Source organism: Ranitomeya variabilis, chromosome 7, assembly GCF_051348905.1.
Source record: "Ranitomeya variabilis isolate aRanVar5 chromosome 7, aRanVar5.hap1, whole genome shotgun sequence".
Taxonomy (NCBI): Eukaryota; Metazoa; Chordata; class Amphibia; order Anura; family Dendrobatidae; genus Ranitomeya; species Ranitomeya variabilis.
Genome location: NC_135238.1, coordinates 221,319,688 through 221,333,597, shown reverse-complemented (window position 1 = coordinate 221,333,597; position 13,910 = coordinate 221,319,688). Strand labels below are relative to the sequence as shown.

Sequence of the window (13,910 nt, the reverse complement as noted above, 5' to 3'; positions counted from 1 at the left end):
TGCTGGGGGGTGGTGTGTGTGTGTGTGTCTGTCTCTGTGTGCAGGCATCGTCCGATGGGACAACAAGTCCCATCGGGCTCTGCCTGCTACAGTGGCAGTGAGTGACACATTAGCCAATGATGGGACAGTAGTAGTCCCATCATCCGGCTAATGTGTTGAATGTAAAAAAAAATACACATATACAGTACATACATACATACATACATACAACACACGACATGCGACGACACTCACCATGCGACGCCATGCGACAACATGCACCATGCGGCGACATGCACCATGCAACGACACGCAACATGCGACATGTACCATGCAATGACATGCGCCATGGGACGACATGCGCCATGCGATGACATGCGCCAACATGCGCCATGCGACAACATGCGACATGCAGCATGAGACGACATGCGCCATGCAACTACATGCACCATGCGGCGACATGCACCATGCAACGACACCATGCGGCAACATGCGCCATGCGACGGCATGCGACATGTACCATGCAATGACATGCGCCATGCGATGACATGCGACAACATGCAGCATGCGATGACATGCGCCATGCAACAACATGTGACATGCAGCATGCGACGACATGCGCCATGCAACTACATGCGCCATGCAACTACATGCGCCATGCGACGACATGCGGCATGCGACGACATGCGCATACAGTACATACATACATACATACATACATATAGACATACAGTACATTAAACATAGATTACATACTCACCATCACTTGTCACTTTGATCCCCGAAGCCATTGTCATCTGTAAAAAATATTAAAATAATAAACAAACACTATACTCCCTGATCCGCAGAAATCCAATTAAAACGAGTGTCCCTCGACGATCTCCCGTGGAGAGCTGGAGCATCTGCTGATGCAACCACTCACCAGGGGCTCCAGGAAGACAATGAGGGGAGGAAGGTATCCTTCCACAATGTATTCCCCACAATGTATTCCTACGCCCCTGTGAGAATAGTCCCTAGTCTCACTTTATGGCATGCTGTATGAGAAAGTTCCCACGCAGCTTTTTGCCATAAAGTGAGACCAGTGAACTTTAGTAACCTCAGTGATACACTGCAGGAGCCATTGCCTCCTGTCAGTGTGTCACTGAGGGTCCTATAGAGCGGTGACATCAACCCTAACCGTAAACGTGACAGAAATACGTGGCACTTTAATACGTGACACTGAAATACGTCGCACGTGGCACTTACATAGGTGGCACTTAAATCCGTGGCACTGAAATACGTGGCACTGAAATACGTGGCACTGAAATACGTGGCACTGAAATACGTGGCACTGAAATACGTGGCACTGAAATACGTGGCACTGAAATACGTGGCACTTAAATCCGTGGCACTTACATACGTGGCACTTACATACGTGGCACTTACATATGTGGCACTTATATACGTGGCAATTATATACGTGGCACTTATATACGTGGCACTGAAATAGGTGGCACTGAAATAGGTGGCACTTAAATCCGTGGCACTGAAATACGTGGCACTGAAATACGTGGCACTTAAATCCGTGGCACTGAAATACGTGTCACGTGGTACTTAAATACGTGGTACTTAAATACGTGGCACTTACATACGTGGCACTTACATACGTGGCACTTACATACGTGGCACTGAAATACGTGGCACTGAAATACGTGGCACTGAAATATCGTGGCACTATGTCAGAAAATGTTCATTAAACGGTTAGGGGTGAGGTTAGGGGTAGGGTTAGGGTTTGGATCCCTTTATCACCCTGATGGTGGTGGGTGGTGTTTCAGTGTTTTTTTCTGTTTTTTTCTATAAAAACGCATGCGTTTTTAACGCAAACAAACGCATGTGCTTAAAAACGCATGCGTTTACATAGACAGCAATGCATTTTTTTGCCGCAAATAAACGCATGCGTTTTTTTGCGGCAAAAAAACTATGAAACTGAGCTGTGAAATGATGAATCCGGCCTTGGAATCCGTTTTTTCATGCATGTTTCCATTCAAATCATGCACATTTTCCGTTTATTTACTTATTTCCAAAAACGGCATTAAAACCGCGCATAAACCGCACCAAAAAAAGCATCAAAACTGCACCAAAAACTGCATCAAAACTGCACCAAAAACTGCATCAAAACCTGGTGCAGTTTTGCAGTTTTGGTGCAGTTTGCAGTTTTGGTGCGGTATTGATGCAGTTTTTGGTGCGGTTTTGATGCAGTTCTTGGTGCGGTTTTGATGCAGTTCTTAGTGTGGTTTTGGTGTGGTTTTGATGGAGTTTTTGGTGCGATTTTGGTGCGGTTTTTGCGCAGTTTTGATGCAGTTTTTGGTGCAGTGTTGATGCAATTATGGTGCGGTTTTGATGCGATTTTTTTCAGTTTTGATGCATTTTTTATGCAGTTTTTTGCACGGTTTTGATGCATTTTTTAATTCGCTTTTGTTGCGGTTTTTGCGCGGTTTTTAGGCGTTTTGGTGCGTTTTTGAAAGGTAAATAAAGATGTATTATTGAACAAAAAAAAAAGATTTGTGATGTCATTATTGTCCAACCTCCTCTTTTACATTTGTCCAACCCACACTCCTTTAAACACACAGATAGACAGATAGATGATAGATGAAATGGATAGACAGATCTACATATAGATAGATCTATAGATGCATACATCTATCTATTCATATATCTATCTGTAGATGTGTCTGGATAGATATCTATTGATAGATGTATGGATAGCGTAGGGTGTGTGTCCACTGTCCGGATTACATCCGAATGAGCTGCAGATTGTATGCTGCGTACTTGTAGTTCCATCGGATGATGCCTGCACACACACCCCAAAAGACCCCCCCCCCCCACAGCCCCGCACACATCCGAAGAGCCCACAGACATCGCACACACCTGAACAGTCCCGCACAGCGCAGCACACATCCGAACAGCCCGCAGACCCCGCCCGCCCACACAGACGCACACCGTCACCGCCCACACACTTCCATCCTCCCGAGCTGCTGCGTTTCTCGGACCCACATCCGCAGCAAAACTGCAGATCTTTTTTACATCTGCGGTTTTGCGGCGGATGTGCCCGACTCAATGAAAGTCTAAGGCCATGTTCACACATAGCGGTTTTTACCGCGGATCCACGGCGATTTTGATGCTGCGGGTCCGCAGCAGTTTCCATTGCGTTTACATTAACATATAAACCCTATGGAAACCACAAACCGCTGTGCACATGCTGCGGGAAAAACCGCGCAGAAACGCAGCGGTTTAAAACCCGCAGCATGTCACTTCTTTGTGCAGAATCGCAGCGATTCTGCACCCATAGGAATGCATTGAACCGCTTACTTCCCGCATGGGGCTATGCCCATGATGCGGGAAGTAAGCAGATCATGTGCGGTTGCTACCCGGGGTGGAGGAGAGGAGACTCTCCTACAGGCCCTGGGAAGCATAAATAGTGTAAAAAAAAAGAATTAAAATAAAAAATGATGCTATACTCACCTCTCAGCGCTGCACGCGGCCGTCCGGTATCAGGGTTGGTGTGCGAGCAGGACCTGTGGTGACGTCGCGGTCACATGACCGTGATGACGCCTGGGTCACATGACCGTGACGTCACAAAGGTCCTTCTCGGCACAGCATCTTTGGAACTGGACCGCCGGGTGCAGCGCCGAGGAGATCCGGACATCAGAGGGTGAGTATAGCCAATTTTTATTATTTTTTACATTACTATTGATGCTGCATATTGCTGCATATGCAGCATCAATAGTATAGGCGGAAACCCGCAGCGGAAATAGCGGAACAAACCGCGATAAATCTGCAGGGATAACCACAGCGGTTTTGCCCTGCAGATTTATCAATTCCGCTGCGGGAGAACCTGCAGAGCAGGCCGCAGAGTGTGCACATAGCCTAAAGGTGCAGAAACGCTGCAGTTCCGCACAAAAGAAGTGACATGCTGCGAGAAAAAAAAGCTGCGTTTCGGTGCGGCCTTTTCCGCAGCATGTGCACAACAAGTCTGCGGCTCCCATAGACTTACATTGGTTGTGCACTACACTGCGGATTTGATGCAATTCAGTGCGGCAAAAAACGCTGCGGATCTGCAATCAAATCCACAATGTGTGCACACAGCCTTAGCATTTAGGGAACCGAGCAAAAAAGCCAAGCAAAAAACAAGTGTGGGATTGCACTTTTTTGCCATTTCATTGCACTTTGAATTTTTTTCACATTTTCTGCTACACGACATGGTAAAACCAATGGTGTCGTTCAAAAGTAGAACTTGTCCCGCAAAAGATAAGCCCTCACATGGCCATATTGACGGAAAAATTATGGCTCTGGATAGAAGGGGAGCGATAAACGAAAACAAAAAAGCTGCAGGGGTGAAGGGGTTTAGAAACATGGATATGAACATATCTATGGAAATAGACATATATCTGTATGTATCTATCTATCTATTATCTATCTATGATTTCTCTATCTATTATCTATCTATCTATCTGTGTGTAATGGAGTGTGGGTTGGACAAATGTAAAAGAGGAGGTTGGACAGAAATGACATCACAAATCTTTTTGAAGCTAGAGGAGGGAGGGGTTGGGGTGTGTTTTGGAGAGGGTGTGCTAGGTTCAGGCTTAGTAGCCGTGCAATGCATCATGGAACTTGTAGTATTAGAGCACAATGACTCAGGAGAAAGGAAGTTGTCGATTAACCCCATGAGAGCTGAATCCAGCACTAAAGTGGGCTGCTACAGCATGATAAAAGGTAATATTGCTAAAATAAATACAGTAGATGTTTTCAGTGGCACATAATAGCAAGCTTTATGAAGAAAAAAAAAGGTTATAGTAGTGGACAACTTCTTTAACACTTTTCAGCAGCAGAGAGATCCTTTTTATTTCCCATATTGCTTGAAACCTGTGGCTTGCTTAATAATGTGGAACATAATTTTTAAGTAGTTTTCCTTGAATTAGAATCACCTGGAAAACTAATTATTACATGTGTTTAAGATTGATTTCAGTGATCCATTGAACCCTGAGACACAATACCATCCACGAGTTTATTTGAAAAACAATTAAATCTTTATGACACTTAAATCCAATTTGCATAATAATTTGGAACACAGTGTAGAGGGGTTGAGAGGAATGATGCAATTGAGGATGGTACTGTATACAGTATCCTGAAAAAAATGACTGAGCCGAACCATGTATTGCAGGATGGGGCCGAGAAGAGTAATGTTCTGCAGGAATGTAGAGTAAGGCCGGGATCACACATACGCGAGATACGGCCGAGTCTCGCAGGTGAAATCCCTCCTCTGGCGCCGGCACTTGGGAGCGGAGCGTGCAGCTGCACAGCAATACATGGAGCTGCACGCTCTGCTCCGGAGTGCCGGTGCCAGAGCTCGGTTTTCACCTGCGAGACTCGGCCGTATCTCGCGTATGTGTGATCCCGGCCTAAAATAGAGGGGCTGAACGGAAACTACTGCAAAATGTGGCTGTACAACATGACTATAGACTGGTTGAGAGGGATGTGTCACAGGATCAGGATGAGAGGAGCAATGTTCTGTAGGATGGTACCCTATATAGAGGGGCTGAGACAAGCGATGCACTGTAGGATGGTACTGTATATAGAGGGGCTGAGAAGCGTGATGTACTGCAGAATGGTACAGTATACAGGCTGAGCGGAGCGATGTACTGCACGATGGGGCTTATAAATAAAGGAGCACTGTTCTGCAGGATGGTACCATGTATAGAGGGGCTGACTGAAGCGTTGTACTACATGATGGTACCATACATAGAGGAGCTAAGAGAAGTGATGTACTGCATGATGGGGCTATAAATAAAGGAGCAATGTTCTTTAGGATAGTACCCTATATAGAGGGGCTGCGAGAAGCGACATACTGCAGGATGGTATCGTATATAGAGGGACTGAGAGAAGCGATGTACTGCAGGATGGGGCTGACTTCCAAAGGTGGACAAAAGTGTAAGCAGCAGGCGGCAGATCAATGGTGACAAGGGCTGTAATAGAACAGCAAGGGCAGCAGAAGAAAGTGGCAGGTCCTCGCAGAGAAGGTAGCACTTCCTTCTAGAGAACATGGGGGAGGAGGTGAAAGGACTCAAAAGGAAAACTTGGGTAGGAAACGACTGTGAAGATACAGTACCGCCCATCCTCGGATCACCGCAGACAATGGTGAGGTTGTGGTTGCCCGCATACAACGATTCTTCTCACTATATACAATGATACAGGAAAGAAATATATCTTGGTACCGTGTTAGCCAGTAGATAGAAAAATATTTAGAATTGAGAGTCCTCAGTGGTTGATTCTTCAGAATTTGTTTTAGTCTTTGCCTGATGAAGAGACGTATGTAGTCTCGAAAGCTTGCAATTTGTTACCATCTTTTCAGTTAGCCATTAAAAGGTATCAACCACTGAGGACTCTCAATTCTAAATATTTTTCTATATACAATGATTAATCCTGAACTACTTCTGAATATTACAGGCATTTTGGAAGTTTTTTGGATTTTGATAACGGTATCAGAAAACCTCCCTTACAATCAATATTCTTAAAGGGGCCCATACATCATAATAATAATAATAATAATTTTTATTTATATAGCGCCAACATATTCCGCAGCGCTTTACAACTTATAGAGGGGACTTATACAGACAACAGACATTACAGCATAACAGAAATCACAGTTCAAAACAGATACCAGGAGGAATGAGGGCCCTGCTGCTCGCAAGCTTACAATCTATGAGGAAAAGGGGAGACACAAGAGGTGGATGGTAACAATTGCTTTAGTTATTTGGACCAGCCATAGTGTAAGGCTCGGGTGTTCATGTAAAGCTGCATGAACCAGTTAACTGCCTAAGTATGTAACAGTACAGACACAGAGGGCTATTAACTGCATAAAGTGTATGAGAACATGATGGAGGAACGTGATTATGTTGTTGTTTTTTATTAATCATCATAGAAAAGTGGCGGCCGAGCGCCTTCCTCTTACACATTTGTTCTCTATGGAGAAAGTGGAATAAACTTTCTCCAGATGAGTTTGGCAGCGACTTCTCTCCCTCAAGAACAGAAGCATCAGGCAAAGAAATTCATAACGACCTTATCCTTATATCCCCCAATATCATCGTTCAAAGGATGTACTAAATGGTTGACAAAATCGGCTTTAACTTTGGCGAGGGGGGTAATCTCTTTCTATTCAGTACCTATATTTCTGGCAAAGAAAATAAACAAGGGCTCATACTCACGAGCAACTCGGATGAGTCTCGCATGTTAAAACCCAGCGCTGCTGCCGGCACTCAGATCGGAGCGTGCGGCCGCATAGGAATACATGCAGCTGCATGCTCCGCTCCTCTGTGCCAGGTGCAGTGCCGGGTATTGCTGTGCGAGACTTATCTGAGTTGCTCGCAAGTGAGTATGAGCCCTAAGAGAAAAACCAGACATGAAGCGACCAGGAGCCATTATCCTCTAGTGCTGTCATATTTTAGAACCGCAGCCTCCCTGGAGGCCAGAAGTGCAAGGAGTTCAGTGCTCAGAGACACGGCCGAGGTGAGGAGGCTGAGCCGACCACCACTGAGCAAAACACAGAAGAACAAGGTGCTAAGAGACACGGCCGAGATGAGGAGGCTGAGCCCGACCACCACTGAGGAAGACACAGAAGAACAAGGTGCTCAGAGACACAGCCGAGGTGAGGAGGCTGAGCCCGACCACCACTGAGCAAGACACAGAAGAACAAGGTGCTCAGAGACACAGCCGAGGTGAGGAGGCTCAGCCCGACCACCATCAGGGTTGTGGAGGTGGAGTCAGAGTTAGTTTTGGTTGGAGTCGGTGTCGGTAGAAATGTACTGACTCCGACTCCAGCTTTAAAAAAAATGTATTAATATTTCATAATTGAACTTTCATATGAATTTTATAAATGTTACTCAAATATATATGTTCTATCAAACTATGAACAACAGTGACAAGCAGTTCTGCTGGAGATAGAGACATTTCTTCTTGTGTGTCACTGTTCTCCACTGCCCTTATCTAATCTTATACTTGGTTAGCCTCATGCTGCCCCAACCCCCCTACTTACAATGTATGAAACTGAAAGTGAAAACGTGTTGCAAATTCTTAGTAGTAAAGCTCCTCCTCTAGACTAGATGTTTACTAGGTGTGCGTCTTCCAAGCATCTCACAGCTGCTACTCAGAAGAGGAAGACTGTAAGAAGTATTATCCTTTCAACAAACTTTGCATCAGTTAACTGTGAGTACATGAGGAATAACAGTATTACTGACCACTATATCAGTTGTACGACCTGGCAATAATTTTGTACAATTGTTTTTAGGAAAAACAATTGTCATTTGGATTGTGAATGCAGAATTAAAAACCTGAGAATGTCAAAGAGGCGTCACATTAAATCAGCTGTATTTGAACATTTCACCATCACTCAAGATAGAAAACATGTCTGTCAGTGTATGACAAATGATCCAGATGAAAACAAATGCTGTGAAGCCAAGATCAGTGCATATTCAGGCCAAGATCAGTGCATATTCAGGCAAAGATAAAAATGCTCCTACCAGAGCTTCTAATCAAAAGAGACATTTACAGTGCTTTCATCCAGAAGTACTGAAAGCAGTGGATGAGAAAGACTGCATCCAAACCAATGAACCAGTGCCCAGCTCTTCCAGCCAAACAAAGGAGCAGAGAACTTTGCAGCCATCAGTTGCAAGATATTTTGTCAGTGACAAAGTTACTGTGACAATGACAGTAGATACATTTAAAAAACAGATCATAGAGCTTGTTGTAAAGGATAGTGTGCCTATTTCATTATTTTCACGACCACCTTTTATGTGTCTGAATGGGGAAATGGCCTGCAAGCTTGGTGTTTCTCTGGAGAGAGAGTATTAGAAAATTAGTAATCGAAGAAGCTTTTAAACAAAAGGAAGAACTTAAAAAAACTCTCAAGGGACGCTTTCTGTTTCTTAAAATGGATGCCTGCACACGTCACAGAGTGAACTATTTTGCCATCAATGTCCGATTTGTTTGTGACAAAAATGAAATAGTTACCAAGACATTGGCAGTAAAAGACACCAAAGCTCATCACACCAGTGAGTTTCTCCAGGTCTTGGTGGAAAAGGTTCTGCAAGACTATGAACTTAAAAAAGAGCAAGTTCTTTCTGTCGTAACTGACAATGCTTCAAATATGATAAGTACTATTAAGCTAATGAATCAGAGTAATGATGGTGACCAGCAGCTAGAACATTCTGGGTCCACAGACACAGAAATGTCTGAAATAGAGGAACACAGTATTGTAACTGAGGAGCAAACTGAAGTTGCTCCAGATGAACAGCAACATGATAGTTTAGATGATCTTGTTGAAACTGTGTCAATACGTTCTTTCATTCATCACATGCGCTGTGTTGTGCATACGCTACAGCTGGCTATAAGAGACAGTCTGCAAGAAGGACATGCTGCTGCACTGATTGGCAAGGTGAGAAAATTGGCTACTGTTGCCAGAACCCCTAAAGTTGACTCAATTTTGAAGAGACGTGCTGGAAAAGGGGCAATTATTGATCAAGCCACACGATGGGGCAGTACTTACTTAATGATTCAGCGCTTGGTTGAACTGAAAACCTTTCTTGTAGACATGGCTAACCCTCAACTGATGCTAAATGAAAGTCAGTGGAATCAGGTGACTGAGCTGGAAAAATTGCTAGAGCACCCATTTACAGTGACTAAAAAATTACAAGCAGAGGACTTAACTCCAGGTAGTTTCTTAAAGGAGTGGAAGAACCTGATGTTTCGCCTGTCCCAAAGAGGAGGGTTAATTGCAAGTGGCATTGCTACATCAATGAAACGGAGAGAGGAGCTACTATTACAAAATAACATTCTTTTGGCAGCTGTTTATGTAGACCCAATGCATCGGATTCTTCTAGATGATCAACAGCTAACTAAAGGAAAAGAAGCTCTGTTTGAAATAGCAGTAAGGATGAAAGGGTTGCAGAACAGTCAGGAGGAACAAGAAGAATTTGGTCGTCCTGCCACATCTTCACCCTCATCAACTGATGAAGAATTTAATTTCAAAAAATATTTGGATCACAAGGACCGTGCAAAGCGTTCCCGCATAGAAGAAGAGTCATCCCCATCAAAGAACACAGCCAGTACATTTCAGCAGACAAGCTCAGTGCAACAAGCGATTCCTCTGTATCCTGACATTGTCAGAGATGTTGCCCGAGTGGTTACTGCTTTGCCACCAACCCAAGTTAGTGTAGAGAGGTTGTTCTCTGCTCTCAAAATAATTAGATCAGATTTGAGGGCATCCATGAAGGAGGATCTGACAGAGGCAATACTTTTTCTGAGGACAAATTTATAGATTTCTTCTTATTAACTGCATAACAATGTTTATTGCATATTTACTTACAAGAGTTTAGAAAAGTTTATAAAAGTTATTTGCTATATTCTAATTGCATTCTAATAAACATAGTTTTTGCTCTAAGTGGTCTGATTACTTATATGATGGTGAGAAACTGAATAAGCACGATGTTAATATTTTACAACAGTAAATTTATTGTTACGAATTGGCCATTTATGAAGGAGTCGGAGCCGGAACCTGATAAAATCCAGGAGTCAGAGTCGCAACTGTGGCTTACCGACTCCACAGCCCTGACCACCACTGAGCAAAACACAGAAGAACAAGGTGCTCAGAGACACGGCCGAGATGAGGAGGCTGAGCCCGACCACCACTGAGCAAGATACAGAAGAACAAGGTGCTCAGAGACACGGCCTAGGTGAGGAGGCTGAGCCCGACCACCACTGAGCAAGACGCAGAAGAACAAGGTGCTCAGAGACACGGCCGAGATGAGGAGGCTGAGCCCGACCACCACTGAGCAAGATACAGAAGAACAAGGTGCTCAGAGACACGGCCTAGGTGAGGAGGCTGAGCCCGACCACCAATGAGCAAGACGCAGAAGAACAAGGTGCTCAGAGACACGGCCTAGGTGAGGAGGCTGAGCCCGACCACCACTGAGCAAGACGCAGAAGAACAAGGTGCTCAGAGACACGGCCTAGGTGAGGAGGCTGAGCCCGACCACCACTGAGCAAGACGCAGAAGAACAAGGTGCTCAGAGACACAGCCGAGGTGAGGAGGCTGAGCCCGACCACCACTGAGCAAGACGCAGAAGAACAAGGTGCTCAGAGACACGGCCTAGGTGAGGAGGCTGAGCCCGACCACCATTGAGCAAGACACAGAAGTGAAAACGTCAATACTGAGCTAAGAAATATCTGATACAGAAATTGTTCATAGGTTTTATGGACTGATGAGAACATGATGACTCTGGACGGAGCAGATGGAGGGGCCGCAGCTGGATCAGTAACATGCACAGACCCCCACATCCACTCAAATGCCAGCAAGGTGGAGGTGGGCCCTGCTATGGGCTGGAATTATTACAGAGGAGCTCGTTGGACTTTCCTGGGTTGACTCAAAATCAACTCCCAAACCTCCGGCCGGTGTTTAGAAGACACTTTTTCTTCCAGCAGTGGAGCAGTAAAATGTCTGCAGCTTTCAAGAAACCAGGACTGTTCTGCAGGATGAGGCTCCATTGTGGGATTGGAGTCTCCTCTGCTCAGTGCCACGAAAAACCGTAAACATGGAGAATAATGACCCGGCCCCGTCCTCACCGGAGCTACACCCTAGTGAGAACTTGTAGACCCTTCTTAGACAGGAGAATTCCTCGGATCGAGAGGTCGGCACAAAATCACAGAGACTGGTCTGATATTGATCTAAGTGTGAGATCAAACTCGAAAACACAAGTCTGTGAAACTCGGAATATTATTAACATACCAGAGAAATCACCTCTGTCTTTAATTTTTATCGCATTTTTTCAGCTGCGAGGTTTCGTCTCCTGCTAGGCCCTGAATACAGAAAGCTGCTTTGTTTGGGGAAGTTTCCTGTCATTAAACGTTATTCATACACTCGCGGGCAGATTCAATGCGTTCTGTAGCTGCAAATTTTCCTCATCTCATTCAGTTCTATGGGAAAAAATCTGTTTAAAAAAAAAAAAAGAGAAAAATTGACCATAAGAGGAACGGACATGTTTACCCTCAGCGACACCTCTGGGCACAACTAGTTAAAAAATCTAATCTGAGCCCTGATTGGCTGCTGGGGCCGCAAACACAGATCTGATGCATGGTTTCTGTTTATTTTGATTTTTGGGTTGTTGTTTTTTTTGTAATTTCCGTGTTTTTATGTGTTTGACGGGATGCAACAAGTCAATGATTCTTTTTTAATGGAGATTCTGCACATTCGCAAACATTTTTACATGCGTTTTTTCCCGTGTTTTTCCCATAAACGGTAACGGGGAGGAAGGTGCTCATGGACTCACATCCACTACAGGCATGAAAAAAAAAAAGCACAAAATTAGAAAAATGTGGTGGAAAAATGGTCGATTTATAACAGAAATGCACCACAAAAGCGCTGAAAACATGGAGTTTACCTCACATGAAGAAAAGACTGCAGGTGATGCTGGCAGCCAGGACGATTTACCTGATGAAAGCAGTGAGGCGGTGGTCTCTCCTCACTGGGGGTCTCTCTCGCCGCCGGCGGTGACCGTCTGCAGCCCTCCGCACCTGTCAGTCACCGCCCAGACTACACGTCCCGTCATGCAGTGCGGGGAGGCGGCGCTGTGGGCGGGGCCCTGGATGCAGTCAGGAGGCTGTGGATGAGGCTGGTGCTGATGCGGGATGGCTGCGCTGGCGGCGGCGGCTGCTCCTCCTCACAGGCTCTGACCGCTCACACCGGAGCCCGGGGCGGCTGCACGGACACCCTGATGCGGTAACTGACTCTCAGGGAGGATGGCAGATCCCGCCGAGTGCAGCATCAAGGTGATGTGCCGCTTCCGGCCGCTGAACGGCGCCGAGATCCAGAGAGGAGACAAGTTCATCCCGGTGTTCAAGGGCGACGACACCATCGTGGTCGGGGTGAGTGCAGCAGCAATGTACGGGGAATGTCCGTGCGGGCGGCCGCACCGTCTGTGCACAGTAGATAGCTGTGATATATGTGTGCAGTGTGTGGACATTGTGTGTGTGTGCTTCTATAGATGCTATATGTATGGAGAATGTGTGTAAAAAAATATATATAGGTGTGTATATGTATATAACTTGTGTAATGTGCATATCTATCTATAGATTATGAATGTGAGAATATATATATATATCTATATATATATATATATATATATATATATATATATATATATATAATCTATCTATATCTCCACATCAGCTGTATGTATCTGCAGCCTGGATGGACACATCATCTACATATTGGCAGCACCTGTAGGTATATGTACCATATACATGATCTGTATATAAGGCCAGGGACATAATAATAGGGTTGAGGAGAAATCCAGTGCAGGGAGGGGTCTGTCTTGTTTGTGTGTGTATATGTATATGTATATATATATATATATATATATATATATACACACACACACACACACACACACACACACACACACACACACACACACACACACACACACACACACACACACACACTCTAGACTTGTGGCTGAGGGAGGGGTGCAGATGTCCGCCGGGGCCTGCGGCGTACATTGGGGAGGTGCGCAGTGTACATACATCATGGCATGTGCTGCACAGGGCTGGCAGCAGTCATCGCGCACCTATGTGCTATACAGATGGAGGGGGCTTCAGGGTCCTGCGCTGTACAGGGGAGGGTGCAGACATAATGTAACTGTGTATAATGGAGGAGGTGTGTAGTGTGTATATCTATCGCAGGGCCTGGCCTCTACTTATCATGCACCTATGTATAATATAGATGTAGTGGGTACAAGGCCTGTAATGGAGTCAGAGCTGCTGATACAAATCTACATCAAATATTGTTCATATTATCTGATAGTCCATGGTGGGTATCAGGAGGGGTGCAGTGCTGTTGTGCC

The 13,910-nt window shown here is 45.1% G+C and overlaps 1 protein-coding gene across 1 annotated transcript in view; it reads left to right on the top strand.

The window, feature by feature from the left end:
• Nucleotides 1-12,626: 12,626 nt before the first annotated feature.
• Nucleotides 12,627-13,910, top strand: part of KIF5C (kinesin family member 5C) — a 38,963-nt gene continuing 37,679 nt past the window's right edge. The window contains exon 1 of the mRNA XM_077272996.1: nt 12,627-12,930. Coding sequence (XP_077129111.1) covers nt 12,805-12,930 — 126 coding nt within the window. The 5' untranslated portion in view covers nt 12,627-12,804. The remainder of the gene's footprint in view (nt 12,931-13,910) is intronic.